Genomic DNA, 26,699 nt, shown 5'->3' with positions numbered 1-26,699 from the left:
TTGACATTGTATGTATCAAGATCAAGAGAGTCAAGAAGAAAGAGAAAGGCTCCTGCTTTCTCTTATTCAATTACTATTAGCTAACCAAACATGATCTAGTAAATTATTGTTTAGAAAGGATAGTAATAGAAATAATTGTTCTTAAATATAACACTTCAATATGTAATTCGTCGATTAATTGGTGCAACTGAGGAGAAATGTTATGTGTTGTTACGAGTAATCAGAGCGCAGCGAGCGCACAGTTGATGCACTCGGTTGTATAATGCGCCAGAGTTGTGTGCGCGTTACGTTGCATTACACACAAATACACAACAGGGACAAGAATGAGGAAGTGTGTTTGTTTCCTACTGTTACATTTACTCGCCCTCATTACTATAGATAACAAGTGATTGTTCAACAACTTTTCTGTACCGCTTTTATTTATTGACAGCAAGGGACTCATTGCTTATACTTGGAAACTGTAATGATCAAAACAACTTTCAAGATCATCGAATATGGAACTGCGCCAAATTTTTATTCGAAACATTCTATTTTAAATTTGGCCCATTGTAATAGATTGAAATTTGGTGCGATTTATACAGGCGTGTCCTGATTTTTTGACAGATACTGCGTCAATTTTACTCGCGAATACATACACTTGAACTCGAACTAAATACATTCTAAATAAGCTGTTTTCCCAATATTCAAGTTTGCTGGCAAATTCTACGTCTGCAAATTACAATAATTAATAATTCAAAAGGTGTGATGACTCCGTTTGACGGAAAATAAAATCACGCATTCAAATTTCGATTTGCCGACGTTTGATTAAGTTTGACGCCCATGTTATTAAATAATTGTCAAGTAATCTCGAAGAGTAGGTAGGTAGGTAAAGGGGCTGTGATAGGTCGAAACAGATATTGCGCAGCAATTGTTCCTGAAAACGTGTCCGAAGAAAGTTCACGGCCGCGCGTTGACGCCACCACCTGCCGTCCCGCACCATCATGCCCCTCTGTACCCGCCATCGCTTCCGCACCCGCCATCCACCTTTCGCGCTCTCATCTCGCGCCTACGTTGAAAAGCTTCATCTGCACCCAGCCTCTATTGCCTTTATGGATCTACGGCCTACATTAATTACGCATTCGCCCTTTTCTGTAGCCTATAACAACGAAAGTTGGCTACTGTGTTCTTGCTAATTGCACTAAATAGATTACGATAGTAAAACTATTGGACATGACATAACAATTATTTATTAAACAAGACACAATTTTTTATTCAATAGCCGATTGCAATATGCCAAAACAATGGCTAATATTAAGTGCAAATTTGAAAACAGTTTACAAATTTTCCGTGCATGAAGATGACATTGAGATAAAGCCTGTAAGGTTATTAGAGGTTAAATTTGAGTTTCGGGGGAGGTGAGTGGAGTGGAGGAGGTTTAGGTACACCATGGCCTTGGTGCGTTCGTTGGCCGCGCGGCGCGTGTAATGCCGCGATAATTTCGGCGGTTGCGCGCTCGAGTCTACTGACCCCACGGTTGTTTGCGACGCAAATGATCCTTGACTTTATTTAAATCATCGGTTTTTAAGTAACCACCTTCCATATTTCGATAGACAAAGAGCCGCTTCCCGATTTTAAATTCAGAAAAACTGAAAAATATGATTTAAATTAACAAATGCGGACGGCAAAGGTGTATTTTATTACTTTTCTATATTTAAATTTCTTTCCTTTTAATTATATGACCAAACTTTGTAAGACGACTGCTGGAGAAAGGAGAAAGTAATAACTTTCATCTTTAAACAAGTATAAAAGTACCTATGTAATAACCGGTTTATATATCGATTTGTTTATTTGTCTATTTTATGTTATGCAATCCCTAAACATAGAACATAACTAGACATATAGGTAGATTTGGTTTTTAATACGAATTATGAATATACCTACCTAAATATACAAAAATATAGTATTTGAGTGTCTGAATAATATTAGCGTAGCTTAGATATTGTGTATATATATATGTAATAAACAATAATGCCATTCCTCCAAAAATTGGATTTTGTATCCCATAACTTAGGCACGAGGTAAATAAAGAACCATATAATTATAGTAATAATAAAAAGTTTCTTTTGAATGTTTTCACTTCCTTCTTGCCCAGCTGACAGAGAAACCAAAGTGAAACGCGCTAGCAGACGGCACCATCTTATTAGTAAAAAGTTGTAAGGTATCGTCATTATAATTTTTGAGTCTTTTGTGGTAGATTTTTTTAGTAATTGCAATAGTGAAAATGTTCACGTGCCTTTCGTGTGCCAAACACATATGTTTTGTGCATCTGTGAATAAAAGGTGCCATTTCATTTCTAACCCTTTAAAAGGCGTAACCTATTTAAAAAATCAATGTGTCTATTAAATGGGTATGAAAATGGGTTGGAAAGTTGTATTCAGATTGTGATCATATTTTGTTTAATATTATGATAATTAAAATCAATATTGAATTTATAAAAAATATTTTTTAGAAATAAAAATTTAATAGATTGAAACGACAATTAAATTTAAAAATAAAAATAAAATAAAGCTAACTAAAATAAAAATTCAAATATATTTTTATTTCATCTATCTTCACGGTGCCTATACGTAAAGCGTGATTACATGGTTATCCATATAAATAAATATATATAAGTTAAAAAGGTTTCAGTTTCAACTCATTTCATTTGATATTTATAACTATTTGTTATAAATATTAACTGAAATGAGTTGTTGGAGACATGTACAATAAGTGTGGTGTCGGCGACCGAAGAGCGTGCAGTCAACTCAAGTGCGTGTAACGGTTGTCTACAATGGTCGTACCATTGCAAAACCTAACTTCGCCAACTAGACACAATCCAAGACAGCTCACCGTGGAATAATAGCTAGGCTATGAAAGTTTTACAATACTAAGAAATAACGTATAACATGTAGCCGTGATTTAATAAAAAAATCACTGGTCACAATCGTGACCCACATATTGTCCTGAGAGCAGAGAGCAAGAACCCATTTGATGCCATCTGCCAAAATAACAAAGCAAAAGAAATCAACTGCGTTAACCCTAAGCTGAGCTCCCATTCAGTTTCGATTTTTAAGGATTTCTATTTTAACCTTTTGCCAAAAAAATGCAGGTAACACCAATAAAAAATCACAACGCGAATCGACGTACCCCTTTATTCATCTCCGATTTCAAGAACAGGTAAAGTATTTTTTGTTTGTATGTGTATCTTTGTGCGAGTTTCGCGATTTCAACTCTTCCAGAAATTGTAAAAAACCAAATTATTGTTTAATCGAAATCTTTTTGGAGCAAAAAAGGGATGAAATTTTGAAAGATTCGTTTTTAACTTCCTTTTGTCGTGCGAATTCGTAACCGACATTCCCAGATACATGATGTATTGTATTTTGAGTTAAACGATATCTCGATCGAGGGACGATCTTGAATATGGACAGCTTAATGATAAAAATATCAGCGGGATATCTAGCAATATTTTCACAAAATCGTATTCTTACTTTATTAATGTGACAAAATATATAGTTAAATTAATAAAATAATCTATTATAGTAATATATTACATTTGGCGCTTTTAAATCACGTTCTTTAAGCACAGACATTTATTATTAATGTCGTTAGTTATTTTTTTGTTTCCCTAAAGTTTAAAAAGACGTTGAAACTTAATAGGATTTTACATGTGTCAAAGTTTTAACGACATTTTGGTGAACAATCACAACATGAACAATGTCAAATAGCCGTGACAATTTGCGGGTCCATTTATTTGTTACTATTACTATACGACAGCGGGGTGCCTGTGTTCGGACCTCATTATCGTAATGTGCGCGTTTCGTAGAAATAACTTTGGGTCAATTTCTATTTTGTTCTTGAGATTGGTTCTGAGGGGTTTGCTATGTCCATGTTCGCGTTCATAATACAGTTGGAAAAGCATTAGTAAGCGATTGCACGACAATTGCGACGCGATGACGGCAGTGCAGTTCGCGAGTTGCAAGCGAGTAAGGGCGAGCCCCGTTAGGCCGGGGTGACTGACTCCACCACTGCTGCCTGGTGCATTGTGCTCTAACGAGAACGCATTACTGCAATCATAACTTTTGCATTCTGCTCGGGAATTAAAATCTTACCGAAAATCGCATTCACCGAAAACACTCACCTGAAACAAAAGGAAAGAAATTGTTTATATATAAAGCAACAAAATTATATAACACTGTTAACTTAGGCATATCAGTAAAAAGCCGGTTTTTGACACCGATACTAGAGTAATTAACATTAACTATTATGTTATGTTAGCGTACTATTAAATAACATGTTGTACGTGTTTTTAATAAAGACGGTTTTATTTTCCCTCACAGGAAATGGTGAGGGTCAACGCTCGAAATGGTGTCATTCACAGCCGAAGGTGACTGACTGTCGACTGAAACTGATCCGGTTGTCCTTGAAATTGCTACCAAAATTGCCAATCGCCAGCACCAACACATCTGCGAAATTCGTTGGTACGTTTTTAAGTACCTAACGCACACACTTGCAGAATTCAGAAAGTTCCAAACAACGGAAGTTCAGCATAAGTAATTTAATGAAAAACCATATACAATATATAATATGTAACGAAACTTACGTAACAATATAGAGGAAATATTCTTCATCTAATATAGGTTTTCGGAGAGGAAACAATTTTTTTTAATTTATAGAAGTTATGTTTTTGTAATAATAAAATCTTTGTTTTTTATTTAAAAGATAATTTTTTTATCATTCATAATTTGAGAGTATATTACTATACAACTTGTACCTGAATATTATGTAGACCGTACGTATATATTTTAGCCACTTTGGCATGTGTTGAGTACATGGCAATGGGATTTTATTATGTTAATCTTTTTCCAAATCTTTGACTTTAATTGTAATAGAATAACCGATGTTCTTCAAAACAATTTATCAATAGGCTTACGTACCTATCGTTTCGATCATAATAATTTTATAATATTCGTGCGCGTCGTTCAGGCCACTGACCGGAGCCAAATCTCAAGGTCTGCACATAGCTCGACAAACAAGTGACGATAGCTGCTCTATGTGCTAATATAATGTGGCTTGAATCTAGTTTTGTATTTGTAGTTTTAAGTTCGTTGACTATCTCCTCCATAATATCCAGGTCCTCCATAATGTTTTTATCGACACCACAACTTTTATAATTGTAGTTAAATAATATTTAACATTATAGATAAAAACAATACCAAGTTAGTAAAGACAAAAGTGTCTCATTTTAGAAACACACATGATTATTAACCGAGAAAAATACAAGCGAAGTCGCGGCCATTGTATGTTTACTATTGAAATTATATTATACGGCTTATAACCATATCCTTGAATTGACAACAGGGACCACCTAAGTTTAATACCGCTTATAAGTGTGAGGTCATATTTACAAATTATAATATACCTATTCCCAAAATAGATGTACAGATCCTTTAGTCACACAGGGCATAATAGAGCCTTATCCCTTTAAAGAGTGCTTCATAATATATAACCGGTTAAAACTGGTTGCGATTGCTTGAGCAGCTTCTCAACAGCCGTTTGAGGTCTGTGGGAATCGCGGGCGTGCGATTTGGATAAATGTTCCAGCAGCGGTCAGCAGGCCGCTCGATGGACTAGATATTTGTGCACTGCTTATACACAGAACTGCACTGTTGTAAAGCATATTTATTTTTCAGTTGCGCTTTTCTTTTTTGCGTATTTTTATGAAGTACTAAATGAAAACTTCTCTTTTATTTTAGAAAATGTTGTTGTGCTTTGTGATACAAGTTTTATACATTATTATTATTTTGGAAGAAATTTAATTTCGTTAAAGATTCATTAGATTAATATAATTTTGACATCACGCATACGGTAATACGTGATGCCAAACTTCATCAAGAGGTTCATTAACATTTTATCAATTTACCTTGGTTTTATCAATGTAAAAGTATTGATATGAAATCATTGTATGGATCAATAAATTTCTAAGCGGATTTGCGATAACTTTCACGATGCAAAAAATTTCACTGCTCTCCGTATGGCAGAAATATGATAATCGCGGCGCATCTATGAAACTTTATACTGGAGTCTTCCTGGTAGGGGAGTGACACGGGAGTATAGTATCAAGTGTAATGCGAATTAGCGATTTTCTAGCGAGTGAACGCCAAAGAGTCGCCGCCAATAGCAGGCGCGATGTCGATGCCCTCTTTGAACTTTCCACCAGTTAAACTTGATTATTGACACATGGCTGCTGGTACCTAGCTCTCGATATTACATAAGAAAACTCGTTTTCTAATTTAAATTATCGTTAGTCTCACAGTTTTTAAAATAATGACTCCGATTAGAATGTTTATAAATTGGAAACACAAAGTTTTAATTAAAGGTGTCAAAGAACCTTTTTATATTCCCATCTAGCTAAATGACAAAATGTATAGAATGCCGAATATAAGACAAGAAAATTCGCTTCACTACTTTTAAGCTTTCCATTAATTTATACATCTTTAGTGCATTACTCGAAAAACTAATGTGTTTCCAAAAAAAAAAAAATTCGTTTGACATTTGACGTGTCGCAAATGTATCGCATTGTAATGACATACGCATGCGTAACGCGTAATCGCACAGGATTCGAAGCGTACGTAGAACGCATCGGGGTGCAGTGCGCGGGACGGACGGGTTCAATGGTATTTGATATAGTGCACTCAAGTTCTTTAACCCCTTAGCCTACCTGCAATTCCTGCGAATGAGGCTCGGCCGATGTCCCTGACTATCGGCCACGTCACTTTTTAGGTCGACTTATGTTGTAAGGATAGCATAATATGAGTAATTATCGATGTAATATTACGGGAACTTATCTAAGGAATCATAGGACGGTACAAAATATGCACCTAAGTATTGAGAACGTAGGAATTAAATAGGGTATTTTTATTAGAGTTTATTTATGCAAATTAAAATACCTTAATTGTAACGTGTTGCATAGGTTTTTTAAAATTATATTTATTTATAATACGTATAGTTATTTGAATGTATTTCATCATTCATCATCATTCTTCAACTTTAAAGACAATTAATTGACAACAATTAAATAATAATTCAGTGTTGCTAACGGGATGTGACCAAAGCGCAATCTCTAGTTTTAGACTTACATATTGTAATTTCACTATATTTCAGTATGGATGAAGTTGATATAATGAACATTAGTTGCATCAAAAGTTTTATGCTGACTATAGCTAGTGATGTAATGCGTTTACCATTAAAACTCTGGTCACGTTCAAAATGACCGCATGTCAACTTAATCTAGGATTTTAAATATTCGCAACAGGTATAGAATGCGCGGGACGCAGTTTAGCAAACGGGGGGGGGGGGGGGGGGGAAGGCAATCAGGAGGGGGGACTGGACTGGTTTCCGTTGTTTCGCAATATCACGAGTTCAATGACGCCTCCGTATTTATAATTATTATTGCCTGTGTGTCACGCTGATGTATCTACGCCCCTTCACTTCTCACGTAGACGATTCTGTACGCGTAAGCACTAGAAAATACCTAGTCAAAGGATTCCTTCCTTATTTTCCTACCTTTATAAGATTGCCGTAAAAGCTTATAAATAATTCTTGTAATGTACCTCACTTTTAACTAAATCTTTGTTGTTGGTGGTAATTTCTAAAACTCGACCTTAACTAATAAAATGTGTACAACGTCGCGGTACTAAAAACATTATGGGGGTTCTAGTTGCGTCAACCAAAACAGTCCAAATGGCAAAATGTCTCCGTCGGTATATCTGTAATCAATTATCGATCAATACTTAAACTGAGTCTTCGAGACATAGAAACAACCTACTATTAACAAATATAATTAACAATCTCCTATTGCTGTCACAACAAGTGATAAGTTCGTAAGGGCAACGAAAACTAATATTTAATCTTCTACTGACCTAAATCAGTTATCAAAGAAAGTAAACTGACAAAATCAATAAATTATTCATGTATAATGTTTATATTACTAATATTTTTTCTATTAACCTGGAATAACTACTAAAATTATTCCCATATTTTTTATTAAACTGCTGATGTTGTTTAAATTGAACTATGAATGTAACATCATCTTAAGAAATCAAATGTAACATCGAGAAAATTTAGTTATTAGGTATATTAGAATTAACTATAATTATATTTTTATCATTTTATTTAATTGTGTTTAAGCAAAGTAAATGTTTATTTACTTTTGTCAATGTTAAAAATATGAAAATACTGTGTTTTTATTAACCTTACGGTGTAGTATTAGATTATCCGGCAATTTCTTTAAAATTGTATTAATGTTTTAGAATTTATAATAAATTATATATATCGTCTGTTGTTGGCTGGCGCTTGCTCTTACCGCGACGATGACCTCAGCCGGCGAACGTCGACCTAACAGTGAGCAGGCCATTCGCAGATGCCACTCATAAGGATACGATCTTTACCACGTTTCATCAGTGGTAAACAGAATATATTACGCAGATCCTTTAAATAACAATTGAGCGATCATGTCAACAAATAGGATTTGTTAGGGCGAAGTGTCCTTATTCCAGTGTATTTTCAAACAGATTGGCAGAATCCATAGTTTATTATGCTCTGTGCTATGTTTTCACTTGCTCGTATTGTTAAGAAAATCATAAGGAAACCAGCCAGTGCGAATGAGGTGTATAAGGTTAAGCTATTTGCCTAAAGAAAAAAGTGTAGCCAGAAATGTCCCGGGCCAATTCCCAATTTAGGGGTTATGAGACTACGAGTACATATTCAATAAGTCATATAGCCTATCGTAAAAATTTACCACAGATTTTAGATAGAAGCTATTTACACAGCTATAGACGACGACTTAACGACGTTTCATAGCAAAATGGTGTGTTGACCTAGAATGAATGGGTGTTTTATTTTCATATCTTTGACAATGTCGTTATATAGGAAGCTTTACTTTTAAAAAAATATTTATTCATTTACATACAATTTGTTACTTTCACATGCTATCAGATAATTCAATGTTCTCGAAATATTCAAGAGTTTCGTAAGCGGCCGTGGTCGATGACTTCGAACATTCTAGTACATCTCTCCGCGACGTTACGTAACTGCGTGAAAGCCGTGTACACAGTGCACCGTCTGCACCGTTTCGAGTTTTCAGTCATCCATGAGCTTGAACTATTAAGTGCCTTTTTCGTATAAGGAAAACAATATTGCTTTGGTACATACGACAAATAAAATTGGATAATTTTGTGTTTGGAACGTTTTATGTTTGAAACGGAAGACTGATTAAAACCGAAATCGTATTTATTTTGTATTTATATTTCGTTCCATAAAATAGAAATCCATAGAAAAAATAGAAATAAATAAATATAATCCGAAATATTAATTTCTTGTAGCCTAATTCGGAAATTTTTGGCGTACTGTTGTTCTCTAAGCAAATTGAGAATTTGTGTTATAATTAACTAAATATTATATAAAATATGCAATAAGTGCAAATCTATCATTTCAATACTTTCGCCCAAATTAGTTAAATGGATGAAAATTTCGTCACAAATTAGTTTATTCTAAAAAATATTGAGACATATAATTAAAATAATTTAAATATATTTAACCTTGCAATATCCTGACGGAGAATAAATGTCATTGTCACTACGTTATCAAATCTAAAACCATTTTTATATAATTCTGGGTCAATGTACCGAAACGATGTTTTGTTCGGCTTATCACGTGTTTATTATCTAGTGTGTTATGTATGCCACTGATAATAGTCATATCTTTAAACAAAGGAGTGACATCTTAGCTGAATCCTAGAGTGGTAATTGGATCTAATGGGAAACGATTATGAACGATGACGATAAACCACATATTATGTATATTATCATAATGTGTTTAAGCATAGAAACCGAAGAATGTGTAATACGAATAAATGGCTAGGGGTCAGTGGACTTTAGTTTGAAATCGCAGCAATGAGTCAGCCATATCCGTAAATACCCAATTAAAATTTACATGTTATGGTCATTTCAAGGAACTAAGACTCTTCTTATGTACGGGATTTTAAAATTCGAAAATTTATACACAATACCTATGTTGTTTCTATTATGCCATTAGGAAATAATGTATTAATGAAATCGCTAAGGGCATTGCCCTTTTGGCTCTAGGCTGACTGCATATAAATTATAATATGATGCACACGAATCACGGCACTATAACGTATTGTATTAAAATATGCTACAAAGCTTAAGACGTCATTATCAATGCATCATATTGTTTACGTGCGTTGTACTATTGATATACCTACAGCTATATAAACTTCCATTCATTCACACTGACATGTTCCTCTTAGTGAATTTATAAGGTCCAAAACTAAGGTAATTTTAACGCACAATTTTATTGTATTCTATTAAAGTTATTTCATCGGCATACGTATGAATACTTGCAGCGCTATATTGCCAGGATGCTCATCAATTCAGGACGTGTTGCCCGATCCTATCGGCAATCCGCACAGGATCGTTCTAGACTAGACCTATACAGTTACATAACGGAACAGTCATTTCCGCGTCCACGCATTCGAAGACTGTATCAATATTACTAATAGTCAGCCTAATTCCAAAAACCGAATGGCCCATACTTCTTATATGAAGACGCTATCAAAGTTCGGAGACATGTTTGACCCATAGAAATCTCTTACCACACTAGCTCATAGGAATGGGGGAGACGTGCACGCATTGCGGCCAACGACCGCGGGAACTTGAAACTATTATACATCCGTACACCCTGGACGACTAATATAAGTATCGTTTTTCAAATATTAGGTTAAGGAAAATAAATGTATTTAATAAATGTAGACTATCTAACTTTTAATTTTAATTATAATATTTAAGGTTCAGTTCATATAGAAGTAGATTTCTATTTCACGAAGCTATAAATAAAACCGCATGTAAAATAGCAGTAATAATGGACATAGTACCGAATTATTTATGATTGCCAAATAGTCATAACACATTGGGGGTGGTTGTGGAATTTCATCGTTACGACATATCGCGTCAAAGCAGCTAAAATTAGCAAGGGGACGATGGAAATGGAAAATCGCGAGGTGCATCGGGGTGAGGGGTGAGGCGCGAAGAGGGGCCGGGTACTGGCGTGCACTGGCCTATATGCAGTGCGACGACACGGCGCCCGGGAGCGATGCACTCTAAGTACATAGTCGCGTACTAGACGCACACTCAGTCACACACCTATTTTTTTCACTGCAGTTGTAGGGCGACGACAAGTCTCGCTTTACAATTTCTTGAAAGGAGCCCTCGAGCTGAGAAAGATTGAAACCGTCGTGTTCCTTACATTTAAGATTGCACTTAAAAGATTGCATTCTGTATACCTGTTGTTGATATGAGAAAGACAATACATCAGACGAATTCTGTTATGACGACCGAACACATTTCAGCGACGTATTGCTATCGTCAAGCATTTCATTTTCACTGTAATTTTTATTGAAAGTCGAACGAAGAAATGTAAAAGAGAAATGATATAGGTCGGTTTGAAATTATTCATGAGCTATATATCATGGAGCTTGGTAGTCGAAAGTGGAACGGATACAGTGACCGGTGGTATTATGCAGTAATGCATAGTGCAGTGAGGCGCTGACCGCACCGCAGCCCGCTGAGGTAACAGGTTCCGGTCTCATGCCATATTAGTCGCTTTGCAATTTTTTTATATCCACGACACAGGAAGCTCTATCCATACACTGCAGGTGTTAAACGCAATATAAAGTTATCAAACCAACCAACTGGAATTAATTATTCTTTCAAGTTGCAGTTCCAATTTATATGGAGCACCACATAAATTAACTAGACCTCTTAAAAATAAATCAATGGCGCTACAATCTTTTAAGATTTAAGCCTCAGATTTCTGTATCTGTTTCATGTTTCTGTATCTGTTTTCTGTGCTTGACGCACGCCATCGACTTTTTGGGTCTCAGGCAAGCCGGTTTCCCTACGATGTTTGCATTCACCGAGCGAATGTTAAATGCACACGTAGAAACAGATCCATTGGTGCACAGCCGGGGATCGAACAACACAACCTCAGGGATGAGAGTTGCATGCTAAAGCCACAACGCCAACACTGATCAAACCTCCTCTAGACCTCTTAGTCTAGTTAATTTATTTTCTAGACGGTCTAGTGACTTCTCAGTCATAATATTATTAAAATTTAATGAGCCCATATGCATAAAGCTACTCTATCTGATAATTAATGATTTAAGTTGGGATCTGGTAGTGACAGTACCGGTGCTTTCGACGCTCAACAAATCAGTATCGCAATGTATAAAGAAAATTATTAAATCTATAAAATATTTTTATATCACTGCCTCATCTTTTTAAATTTATTTTAGTATCTTATTTATTTATATTTTATTATTATGTTTAGCTTAGGTTAAGATTATATTAATAAATGAATAATTATTTATTTGAGTTACGAATGAATGTATGTTGGTTTTATTTATCTAATCTGCATTAATGAGACAATTTTAAAAGTAATAAACCACGAAAACCAATGTCATAGCAGGCTATATTAAACATTATTGCAACCAGTAACTCCAATGTCCTGACAGAGCTAATGAATAAAGTATGATATAAGCAGACGACACATTCGTTATCATGTATTACATTAAGTCAGAAGGCCAAAGTTCAACGACCGTAACTTTCCAGAACATATCGAACACGTGAGTAAACATTAACCTTACCTGCAATCCTGTCAGGTGGTAGCATATTATAGTTGTTTTCCGATTCCATAACGAGGAATTGGCAGGTTTAGGTTATAACCAGCGCGCGGTTGAGGACAGTTTGGCGCGAAAGCTGAACGTAAAACGCGTGGGCGATTAGGACGCATGCGCTGTTGTCGAGTCCAGACAAACTAACCCCATCACTACCAGGTTTTATATTTAGATTTTAGTCAATAATTACTATTTAATTTGTGGGGGGGCAGGCTATATGATTTAGAGAAAACCGCTTCGTCTTACGCTTTTTACGGTATATTATATTTTTAACGTAAGAGAAATGAGGTGTATTTGTACTCTTTAATTATATTCTTATTTATATAAATAAGTTAGTTAGACATAGTAGAATTTAGTTTAATTTAATAACTATTAAATTTTTTATAATAATAAATATGAAATACTAAATAATACTCCTTCGATTTGAACAAAGGCCGTGACACTTAATGAGTGCTTAAAACTGTGCGCTATTTCTGTTTAAAAAACCCAATACGATACTCTTTAAATATGTATCAAAGGAGAGCACGATTAAACGATGAAGTGATAAAATGCTAAAAATCAAAGTTCACGAGGTGAAACGGGCGGATGGAGTGGGGCAAAGGGGCAGGTATAGTAAGGGGCAGGGGTCAGCTCAGTTCACGGCCGCTCCACCCACCCCTACCCAGCTGCACGAGCCAACATGCTATTTATAGTATTCAGCTCTGCTATTTCGATATATATATAATTGTTTATTTATTTATTTAGGAGCTTATCAATAAACATAGATATGAATTGACTTAATTTTATAAGTGATTAAATCATTTTTTTAGAGCAATATAGTATAGAAGTTATTTATATTGACTGTATATATAGTACTCATTAAAATAAGAATTCATTTTTAAATATCTTTTAACAATTCATATTATAAATGAAAATTAAAGGTCATTGAAACATTTATAACATATTATATTCGTCATATTTAGAATTAAAAAATGGTTTTCTTTTCTAGCAAACTTTATTGTACCATTTTATTCAAAGGTTGACAAGTGGCGCCATCTCTTATATCATCACCCTTTATCCTACTCGACGCTAGATGGCGTGGATAAGCATTAGCTGACTGTGTACAAAATAATTATTCGTACAAGTAGAACCTTATTACACTAATGAATTTGTTTTTTAGAAATTGTTTTTTATTTATAAAAAAATATTTGTTTATATAAATATATAAAAGTTTAAAAATATATTTATACCTATATTAAAAACCTTCATTTATAAAATAATGTAATTGGTAGAAATTCGTGATTCGATGCACGGTAAATGCATAGTGAGGGTGTAAGGTTAATGACCCGCTCCCTTGCCTACTTTGACCGTATTTAGAACACGTAGATTCCCACTTACAATCAACACGACACCACAACTAGGCCAGCGCTGACTCAAGAAGACTTAATCATCAACTTCTACATAACGTAAGCACAACAATTGCGTCGTCATACACGGTTCACGTAATGTTTCGTTCTATTTTTTGCCTATTACATTTGGAAAGTAAGTAACGTTTTATGTGCTCACTCCAAATCCATATAAAAAAGAACATAAAATATATAGACATACAATTACAATCCCGGTTTGAGGATGTATTACATGACTTATTTATGAAATCTTCATCAATTTTTTTGTGTTAATAATATTGAAAAATAATTGTTTGAAGTCACGATTCAATCTTAGGACGAAAAGCTAACTACAGAAGTTCAGCATCACCGGTAGGTATGGAATTGGCTTTTTTCTACTTTTATTATCTGTGTATTACTTATAATTATTGTTAATATTTATGATTTGCGCAATTTCAAATTTAGGAATTAGCTTGTATCATTCATGTATTGGGTATTTTCCGCTCATTTTGCCTGGACGAGGTCCGCAGTCGAGCTGTATGACGCGAACGCAGATCAAATTGGGGTCAGGGCGGCGCGGGCGTCGACCTGTAGCCTCGCTCAACCCGTTTCCCCTCACTCCGCTACCCTTTTATTTGAACATAATTCCCTCTTAGCCCGGTTCTCCCCGGATTACGAGAATTACATCACGGTTACTCTTCCTAGAAAACTTTCACTGACAAACTTTTTGTCGAAATTGTTTTTCTTAGTAATTTAAACGCGCATTTAATGTTTTTTTTTTCTTTTTATTTAGTAGTATCGGCAACGCCCGGTTTCACACAGCGGGATATTTATTATTCAAATTGTTTTGATAATAGCATACACTAAAAATGAAAGACTTGTTTAAATATAACAAATAATACAAGTGTAAAAATAGTATTATATCTTTGCTTGATTTCTTCGTTCTTTTGTCTCAAAATCATGATAGGATTAATCGTGCAAACATTATCTGTATTTGCAGAGTATGTTAACTCTAATCCAAGTGACAAGTGACAATATTATGACAAAATAGGGACGGATTTAGAATGACTTTAAACAGTTATTTGTGTAGCGCGGGGTAGAGCGGCGAGCGTGACCTAATTGCTTGCGGGTGAACGAACTCGAGGCCTTGATCGCAATACCGAGAGAGCGTGCCCCGCGCCCCTCATCCCGCGTGCTCACCTAGCTTTGCGCGCGACTACGTCATACCGATATCAGAGCTTAGTGCTTAATACTTAACGCATTGTTTGATTAAAAGTTGTCTAATATACTGAAATTCTTTTTTTTTAATATTAAAAATCTACTCTCTATCTCTATTTCTTTACTTATTTTCTCTTAAAATAAGTATTTTGGCCAAAATTATAGACATTATTTTATATTGAATAAATCTACATGTTATAAATTTATTTTACATTAATTAAGGATTATGTATGGTATATTAATTTCAATGACTCGTTACAAGATACATAAAAATCTAAAACATTTTAAAAGTAATATTTACAAAAAAATAGTCTAGAATTTGTATTCATCATCCAGTCTAAGTGACGTTCGAGAGAAAGAGACAGTGAAACCGACTACCAGTAAAGAATATAGAGTAGCGATTGCAAAATATTCGTTGTTGCTATTTGTATATGGGGTTTTGGCACGAAAGACTGGGACGACTATATGTCCTAAGTCGCTGTCGAGATTATTATTAGAGTATCGGTGCTAGGTTATTCTGAGGCGACCTAGATATCGTACGGGGCCGTTGACCGCGGGCCCTCGGCGTGCGCGCGGCCTCCAAAATAAAATGGCATTCAGTGCGATGGGCTTCACTTGCGAAATGCTAGTTGCTTGGCGGTTTAATAAAGACAGTAGATACTTAGTGAATTATGCAATGTGAGAGGTATTGCTAAACGGAAAAAACGGATGAATAAAACGATTAGTTTCTCATCAGAAATAAGTTTATATTTTCATTTTGTGTTCATTTTAAATGTTGAATTTAGAAACAATTAATGAATTCATTTTAGTTCATTTAAGGATCGAGAGGTATTTATCAGATGTTATGTAGTTATAATTAATCATTTTATTTATGCTATTATATCATTTTAAGTCAAATTAACCCAATAAAGAGACAGGCAGGAGGAAGGCCGAGGGCAACGAACTCTGCTTGACCCAGATTCGCAGCCCTCGATCCCCCTCCCCCCCTCAGTACCTTACGTCGTACATGAAAGTGAAAAGAACATCCCTAATTACTAATCAATCTCTGAATAACATTCAAGTATGGTTAGTAGTAACTTAGTATCCGTTATCATTGTGATGGTGGCGATAAGAGAACAGCTGATTGCTCACCTGCTAGTACTCTGCCGAGTAAAACATCATTGTCAGTGGGTGCCGGCGCGGATTCCAGGTGCTGTCGGCACTCGGTCACAGTCATATCTACCGGGAGCCGCATGGGCCAGTACAAGAGGGGCGCGTGTGGCCGGCGGCGGCGTCAGCGCGAATGGCGCGAGTTTCGCTACGCCAAACGCCGTGGCTTGATACAGGGGCGTTCGTAGCACGTCTACAAGTCCGCCCGCCCCTACGATCTCCCCTTACTATCATTCGTCTACCCTTAGTATTTTTTAAGCCCGCCGCGTTACGTTTGTATTTTATTTACTTCATTGTTATCGTGTTTTACTGTTTAGAGTAAACTATACTGTTTTTTGTAAGCATATCTCAATCATTACTCGAAAATTATACGAGACAAAGCTTACACGTATCTGAGTCCTTTAGATTTTATATTTAAAAAAAATGATATAATTTTGGTCCTTAATTTCCCAAATTGTCATGTTAAAATCTAAACAAATTTTTAAAGTGTATAAAATAATAAACAAAATATCTCATAAATAAACGTTTCAAATGAAATTAGGAAGAATATTATTTTTTCTTAACAAAGGTGAAATATAATATAAATTTTATTAAACATCTAAATGGCTACTATAAAAATAACTTCGTTTGAAATTTTATTATTTAAAAAATAAAACCTGCTAAAATAATAAGTTAAAATTTCTTTAAAAAAATATGTTCACATGGTAAATTGTCTTTTTTCCCAAAGATCAAACCAAGAACAGTATCTGATCAATTTAACCGTAAATCAATGGCGCTAGTAAGCAGCCTCTTATCTGTAAAAATATGTTTAGTCGGAAGCTTCCACACCAACCCATTGAACTGAAAACCTAATTCTAGAATTGGTGAGCGGAGACGCGTTTATAGGCCAAGGCAACTAATTTACCGCTAAGAGCGCGTTCAGCCGTAAATATGACATTTTTATGATCGTCGATAATTCTATGAAATGTACTAACAGTATGTTTTCAAATGACGCATGGTTTGCTCAACATCGTAATTATTTTAACCCATGAGATTTAATAGAGTTTAATTTTCAAACATTAAATATCATTATAAGCTTATAATACTACTCTATACATATTAAAAATAAAATTCACATATATGTAAACATAAAATAATTTTCGATTTATTATTAAATTTGTGTAATCGTCTAACGATCGGTGATTACGAGTTTATCTGAGCTAGAACAGAGAAATACCTGAATAGTGTCGAGTCTTATATAGGTTTGTTTGAAGTCACGTTACGCCCCAATGGGGCATAAGGCAGAACCATTTATGCGTCTGCTTCATTAATCATTTATGATTAATTGCCTATTGGTCAGTCTTCTGTGCCTACCTGAAACAATTAGTGTTTCGCTAGGAATCGAAACCAAAACCTCCCAATCAGGGTTATAGGCCAGTTGCTTATGTATGAATATTATGACAATAATATATAAACTAATAATAATATTGGATAAAATTAATAAACCCATGTGACTATAAATAGTTATGTTATGTATATTTTCCAAAAAGTACGTAAATTATTGAATATTGATTTATTTGTCGTATATCTTATAACAAGCTTAAAGCCATTCGAAACGCGTAGCAATCTTTCGTAGCAAGAAACGTAGCAGAAGTACAAAATACAGTATACAATTATTTTTCCTGTTGCTACATAATTTTATAATATTAACATTCTCAAACATAACACATGTTAAAATGAGGACAATCAATTACATATAAAAATATGTTACAAAAAAGATATACACGTTTGAACAATTTAAAAAGACGCAGCGCTTACCAGATCTATGCAATCCAGTAACAGATTAATTATATATATTATATGTATTTACATATTATACAAAATTTAACAAACTTTTGTTACATGAAAGTGGTCTAATATATATTTTTTATTCTTAGATTACGCGATAGAACAAAGAAATATTTTTGTTAACTCTACGAAAACCAACTACTTTCTGTAGATATTTTAGGTTACGGTTAGGATTTGGATTTTTTAATTTTAGGAATACTTGAGCACCAGTAATGTATATATTATATATTGTTTTTTCGAGTAATAAAGTTGGACTATAGTTACAAACTGTGAAAATATTTTACGGTGTATATGAACGATGAGAAGTACCAATAGATGCAAAGTATCCGGTCATAGTTCGGGTTATGCCAGAGCCAGCATCAGGTCGCATTGACGTCATCAGAGGTCACTCACCTTTTACCCTCCACCCTGTTTGCCCTATATTCGAGCTGGGACATAAAGTATTGGAATTAAGTTAACAGTTCTCAGTGATTAAATCATTATTCATAGACAAATGCTTCGATTTACATCTGTATTTATAAGAAGTTATTATTTTATATTAATATGTTATTATTTATTATAGATGTATGTTCCTTTTAGAAATGTAAGAGCTGAACATCAAATATAATTTTATGTCAGTTGTATTTTGTCATTTTTAAGTAAGTTTAATTTTCGAATTTAATTATGTCTGTCAATATGAAATATTCTCTCACTATTAAAAGTGGGCTAGCTATTTGATATAATTAATTTACAAAGTAAGATTAGGTAAGGGTAGGATTTGAAGATTCTCTCACTATACCTAAATTTAATGACAACAAAATCAGCGATCGACCAGTAGAGGGAAAAACCACGCCTTAATAAATAATACTAGAAATTATTCAAGAATCTCATAGCATTTCTTAAAGATGAGAATATTTTTATTTCTTTCTTCAATCATCATTGAAACAAAAGCGGACGGGTTTAATAGGTCAACGGCGCTTAAGACTGAGACAGCTAAAACAATGCCATGGCAAGGCAATATTGTCATAGAAAATATTTTTCTTAATAATATTGTTGCAGTATAAACTGAAGAAAATTTGTTTTTAAGAAGCGTATATATATTATAATAATTTGTGCTGGTTTCTGATCTGAACCACATAATATAATGTGATTGGATCATTAATATGTTTTATATTATGTTGTTCAATTTTAGCACAACATAATATAAGTTTTGTTGTTAACTAGACGAAATAAACTAGGTGTTGATATTTAAATTCAAATTTAATAAAAAGTTATTACTATATATCCGTAATAGTCAATATATATATCAAGTATTTATAAAAATCTTTCTTGCCAGTCTTCAAACGCTGGATTTAATGTTAATAAAAGTAATAGAGTTGGCTATCATGGTAGTGGTTTGGTAATATACTTGTCGCCGCACATCACCTATTCCGTTATCAATCAATATCGATTTCCTAAAAGCAGCCTGGGCTACCACTACGACAATTTACTCAGTCTTTTTTGATCCATAAACTGCTTCCTACCGAAAAAGTTTGCTATTTTCTTTTATTCGGAGAACATGATTACAACTAAAGTGTGATTGCAGCGCTCGAGTGTCAATTAAATTGCCGTGGCTTATAGTATACTAGTCAGCGTAAGGAGTTTGACCCCAGCGAGGAAAGTGGACTATAATGGCATACCACTTTCATTTTCGCGTAACTCTCACCGCGAGCCGAAACCGAAAGTGTACTACTTTGGATGGTGCGTGCGCGCAGCCCCACCATACCGCCCCTCGATCCAACTTTCCTATGTCAATGTACGCTTTCTTCTGATGGCTTGGAGTGGGACTTATGCAATTCGCTTTCTAATTGCATTGTAATCGCAGCGTGACAGTGTCATTACGTTATTAGTATTCTGTTATTTAATTAATTACAAAATCACACGAGTTTTATAATATAGCTCTTTATTATAAAAACTAAGATCTTATCGACTTATTGTTTTTAATTTTCGTTCTTTGTAAAAGTACTAAGCATCCTTTCTTAACAAATATACGGATATAAGCATATTTTATTTTTGCATATGAAATATCATAATTATCTATGATATTTCATATGTAAAAATAAAATGTAGTTATATATAGGTTTTTTTATATTTTGTTCAACTCCGAATGAAAATGATTTCTAAAATGTTTCAGTTTAAAGGCTACCCACCCAATTCCCTACTAAAACGATGTCAGATTAAATGTAATACACAACATAATAGAAACATTTTCAGTGTCAGACGGAAAGTGCTAACCGGGTTTCTGGCACAAAATTGGATCACAAGGCTGATTGATAAACATAACACTTATATTCCATTATGAATCAAACTGAATAAACAAATTCATTTTTCTAAAATGTTGCACATACAATTTTTTTACATTGACCAGATTTATATTGAATCCTAATAACAATTATTTATTTTATTTTTATAGAATAAAAGGGCAAACGGGCAGGAGGCTCACCTGATGTTAAATACCGCCGCCCATGGACACTCTTTATGCCAGAGGGCTCGAGAGTGCGTTGCCAGCCTTTTAAAAACTGGTACCCTTTTTAAATAATTTTAAATCAATATACTGTGAAACAAGTATTCAGTTGGTTTATAATACGATTTCGAAATACATTCTAAGAAATATAAATAAATAACACTATGATGTATTTTTACCCCGTTTACATTTTAAACGGCGATAACCTTTAACATACAATGCTAAAGAGGAATAATCAAAACACTATAGGTAAATCCAAATCCTAAGTGAAACTAACCCTTGTTCTATAAAAAAAAAACAACTGAATTAATAAACAAGATGAGAACAAAGGCGTATTTAAATCAACTTTCTTATTTTCCCGAAAACCGTTTCAGATGAACCAACCGTCTACCACGAATTTGATTATGTCGGATAAAACTAACCGTGTTGCTAGTTCAGATCTAGGTTTTTAGTACAAAATTTTGTAGATATGCATAAATTTGTGTCGAAATAAATCGAGACCGTTCATGGTATACACTATGTACAATATAAAAAGCCATCCCACCAGACATCATTTAAATTTATTTTAAATGGTATAAAGTCAGAGTTGACTTTTTGAATTTAATATTCGTGATATATATAACGTAATTATAAAACAAGATACTGGATTTTGGATGGATACTTCTGAATTTTTAGATTTTAGGTCAAGGTTTATTGACCTAAAAAGTACAGACACTGAATCATAAACATCCCGGATCTTTTGGATAGTTTCGATTTAATAATGTAATAGTTGAGTAACGTATATATATATCTATTATTTACTTATTTTAATCTAAAGTTTATAGGATCACAAATGATTTATTTACTTTGTATTTTCTATTTGTAAATTAAAACTATATACTCAACTTTTTTGCTTCAAAGCACTATTTTCTTAAATACTTAAAATCAGCTTGAAGGCGACTTTTAACAATTGTTTTACAACTTATCTGTTGTAATAAGTAAAGAATGTCACATGTTTAAATCTATGCGAAAAGTAAGAGGTTTGCCCCGGAGCGCGCAGCCTTGAGTGCGTTGAATAAAATTGGCAATATCCTGGAGAGCCAGAAGCTCGATTGGTGAAACCTTGTGACGTGCAAAAGTCGGTCGACGAACTCTCCAAGGCCGGACCTCGCTTTCTTTGTTCAAGCTGTCGCAACCAATGTTCGGGCTCACAATTCAACCTCGGCTCGTTTTATCAAGCGTTCACCTATCAACACGACCACTGGTAAATATTATAATCTTGCAGCTTATCGACCGAGTTTTTAATTACCTACTATATTGAAGGCCAAAGTATGCTTACGGTTTTATATCGTGTATAAAAGCTTTCATAGGAGATGGAAAGTGTGTTTTTATATAACGCCAGAGAAACACAGTTTGGATAACTGGCACTGAAATCAATTATTGTCGCGCTCATTATAATTATGATTTTGTTTATATGTATATAAGCTTTAACTTTAAAATTCAGGTTTAACAGACATGACAGTTAGCATATGGCGTATATTTGAAGTCCGTAGGCGTATATTATGTGAAGATTCAAAAATAATTGCATCATCTTAATAGACTAAAAGAATCAACCAACAGCAAAAATATGTCTTCCCCATGCCATAAGTCCCATTGGACTACTGGGTTTTAATCAATAAGCCAATAATTTATATTACGAAAAAGCAAACACTTGCAAACGTTCTTAGATTTTTACCCCATAATAGCTTGCAATATCAATTAAGTTTATTAATGTTTGAATAACTCTTATATTACAGATCTGAACGAGATATCTTTCATTTAGAACTTGTCCACAAATCGACTGGTAATTTTTTATCACAGTATATTAGAGAAATTTCTAAGGTCAATTCACTTTCACTGTTTGACGATTTTTAGTCATAATTAGTTTAATTTGATGACAGACACAAAAGTAAGTCTACATGTCTTTAGAATAACAGTAGGAATTTGAGGTCAATACGTATGTGGGGTAGTATCGCCACTGGATAATGAATTATGTTTTTATTAATGTGACACACATAGAAACACTCCCCATAATAAAAAAATGCGCGGATGTGTCCCGAATTTTCTATGTATGTTGCAGGTAACTGATATAAAATATGTTACTTTTAAGTAGATTTTTTAAATTATAACGATTTCACTAAACGTGACGGGTGTGAAGTTACCGAAACAGCACGTGCTTTGAACGTGTATGTTCCACTAATTTTTGCAATGAATTCATTTTAATTATAAATTATGTCGATTTTAACAAAAAAATACGAAAATAACGACAATATTTTTTGTTTTCTAAATAAAAAATAAAAACAAATTGATAGGTGCATTAAAATTTCATTGTTGTTAATAATTTCACAGTTGGTTCATAATATGATTTTGAATTACTAAGAAATAAATAATAATAATTTATGAATAATATATAATTAAAAATTTACATAATATGTTTATAATTATGTAAATTTACTAATTTCCATAATTATTTATCAACATACGTTGTCTATAGTGTTGGTTTAGTGCCTTCAGCGTGAGACGCTCATCCTTGAGGTCGTAGGTTCGATCCCCGGCGATCCACTAATAGACTTTCTTTTTATGTGCGCATTTAACAATCTCTCGACTGGTGAAGGAAAACATCGTATGGAAACCGGCTTGCCTTAGACCCAAAAACTCGACGGCGTGTGTCAGGCACAATAATACAATATTATATAAAAATGAAATATAGTATGTAATTCTCAAGCCTTCATTTGACAATAACAGTAACAAATCAATGAACATTGTAAATCACCCATTATCAAAAATTTCATAACTGTTTTCTCAATAACATAAATCATTAACAGTGCTTACAAAAAGGAGGAAAACTTGAAACAAGTTTGCTTTACGTAAATCGTTATTACGTTTAATACGTTTACGTAAGATGCGTCTATTCAATCGCTAGTTCTAGCGTCTGCTTGTTACGTAAGACGCCTTGCGTATAACAATTATTTTTGTTCGACAATATGTCACTGTTTTTAGATCAAGCGATGGAACGAAAGTTTAACAACAAGAGTAGGGCGATTAAGGCTAAGGTACAAAGTACCCTAGTAGGGAATATATTTCTTGTTCATGTTATTTTTTAGATCAAACGCAAACTGGATTTTATACTAAATTTGCCTCCAAAAAAGGTTGAAAGGTACAAGTTAAAATAAGAAATTGTTTTTATTTGCAATAAGCTTTTTGTATTGAAAACAAAACCAAGTTTAAAATACCTAAGTATAATAATTAGGAAGTGAAAAAGGGACACTCTACACACTCGCACAATGTGACATTAATAACAAAGGCCAGACGCTTGCGAATTCTGCTAGCAGTATCGTAATAAGCTCCATGGCCAAGTTGCAAAAAGCAGACGCGTGCGTTAACTTGCCTGGCTCTACCAGTGGGGGGGAGGAGCACTTTCACCTGACGAGGCTGCGCGGGCGTCGCCCTCGCTGGCCTACTCCGCTGACCTACTACAAACGAACCGAAACACTACACTTTCGTTTCTGTCGAGCTCATCATTAGGAACGTGGATTTCTCACTGTCCCAATTCTAAATTACAAAATTTAAGGCCGTTTGCGAATTTAATAATAATAATAAAGCCACGTTAATTCCATACTGTAAAAATTTGCATATCAAATAAGTTAGTTACGTTATTATTCTCTTAGTCTACATTAGTTTGAGTTTACTTTGTTTTCTTCAGTATGGACCCATTTGGGTAGTGGGTAGAGGTCGACCCCTCACCAATTTAATACTTATAACATATGTTAAAAAAAGCGTTCAAATTAATATATTATGAATTCCAGATTGTATAATAGAGATTTTTGTATCTATATTTTGTTTTAATACAAGAGTTTTTTAAGAGAGGTTTATAAGAGAGGTTTTAATTAAATAAAATATGTGTATAATAAAATTAAATCTCTTCTATGTCTACGCAATTGGTTGGATCCAGTAGAGAGTTGTTGAGCAAGGCTTGCGTAAGACATGTCGAGAGTGAAAGTTGTGTTGCTGTCTCCATACTAATGAGCGCAAAACGAGCCGGAATCCACAACACTAGGTTAAAGTGTCACCAGACTACTTTTTTACTTATATAATCGATTTTTGGAACTATGATTCACGCAGCTCTCAAAGCTTTTCAAAATAACAGAGGTGCCGAAATGCGTCATACATTTATTTTCGAGTAACAAATCCAATTACTGTATTGTGGTTATTATGTGGTATCGTTAGACGTAAATAACGATTAACACCGCATAAAAGTAGAACCTGAATTTAAAACTTCGAAAAAATTAAGATATTATTAAGTTAAACGATAAATATTATCCGAATTTACAGAAGTCGTTATCATTTCCATTATCAATACTATAGGAAATCGGTGTTCAATTTTCTCTCATTTTCAAACTCGTTGAAATATAATGATAAAAACTTTAATTTTGATTTCCAATGGCATTCAGGCGCAATCGCATTCGACGCTCAGCATTCGCTTGAGCTGCGGCGGGCGGCCTCGAGATCGCAGGGCAACGAACGCTGACTAGGCCGAATGAATTACAAAGTCCGAGTCGACAGCAGCCGCTCCCTGCCACTCTGCTTTTGAGATCCTAGGCCCGCCTTTTACTGTCACTGATAGCTAAAGGCTGCCTATTTCAAGGTAAAACAACAGTCTTGCCAGGATACATGATTCACGATTTGCCTTTTGCCGTAAAAATTGAAAAATCACATTATTGTAAGTCACAGATATTGTTGTGCATGACACAGACACAAAGATACAAAACGCAGCTTCTTCAGGCGTTCTTTATATTCTGTATGTAAAATGTATTAAATAGGTTTGAAATAAACAGCTATGTACTGTTTACAGGTTGTTTCTTTCATATAATAAAATATAAATATGAATTAAAATAATCAACCAATTTCTATTTATTATTACAATTTCTTGTGATGAACAATGTAAAATGAATTTTTTTACCTATTAATCAAAATATATATTATATCGATTTAAAGTCATATCATAACGAAAATAAACTTGCCATACCATCGCTAGCCTAGTACAAAAGCTCTGATATAAATAACACTATTCCAGGTGTCCTGGTGAATATATTGCTCTACAGAAAAAAGAGCTATAGCCAGAACAGATAAGTTTGTTTTGAAGCCAAGCATAGACATCATGTGACAGATATAATAGATAATATACCATGTTGAGGTACATAAAAATGGCTGAACAACCTGTAGTTAAATTCGCCAGCATTAGAATGCGAATTTGCGCTCGGCTCACGTTTGCAAGATAAGTCAGTCAGGGTCGACGCGGTGCCGTCGAACGGCCATGCACCCGCGCCTTGCGACACCCGCTCCCCGCGCACCCCTCGCCCGCTACCAACATGTACAGCCAACCTTAATCACTGACACGGTAAAATAATACTTATAACAACGCATTTAGATTCAATGGTTATAAGTTGCAATTTTACTTTTGCAATTGAAGTGGTATAAATAAAAAAAAGTGGAAAAATAAACGACACAGTTAATATAAATACGTAATTAACTTGAATGTTAATAATACCAAACTTGTTCAGATTATAAAATAAATAATGAAAATGAAAAACCTAAGCAATACATCGTAAGTAATCTATTGCGTTTACGAAACGAAACGAAATTTGAGACACGCAAAATAACACAGATATATCAGTTAATCATCAAATGATAGCAAAAACAGAATTGATTTCGAAGTATAGGAAAATACCCAGATGCACTTTTACTGGGATACCCAGTTACATACGCTTATTGTGTGTATGATACTGTTACTGAATAACATAGTAGTCTTTACCGCCTCCGTGCACTATATGTTACGCACAATACAATTCTTCATACATTCTGGGTACATTTC

The 26,699-nt window shown here is 34.2% G+C and overlaps 1 protein-coding gene across 2 annotated transcripts in view; it reads right to left on the bottom strand.

Moving 5' to 3' along the window:
* LOC110992761 (ecdysone-inducible protein E75) overlaps nt 1-26,699 on the bottom strand; it is a 67,644-nt gene that overhangs the window by 17,130 nt on the left and 23,815 nt on the right. Inside the window, exon 1 of one of the 2 annotated variants that reach the window (XM_022258713.2) lies at nt 16,483-16,618. The exons of the other annotated variant lie outside the window; for it this stretch is intronic. Within the exon in view, the coding sequence (XP_022114405.1) occupies nt 16,483-16,585 (103 nt within the window). The 5' untranslated portion in view covers nt 16,586-16,618. Of the gene's footprint in view, nt 1-16,482; nt 16,619-26,699 lie in introns of those variants that run through there. 2 annotated transcript variants of the gene reach the window in all.

The sequence above is a fragment of the Pieris rapae genome, chromosome 7, assembly GCF_905147795.1.
Source record: "Pieris rapae chromosome 7, ilPieRapa1.1, whole genome shotgun sequence".
Classification (NCBI taxonomy): Eukaryota; Metazoa; Arthropoda; class Insecta; order Lepidoptera; family Pieridae; genus Pieris; species Pieris rapae.
This window is presented reverse-complemented; position numbering and strand designations above follow the sequence as displayed.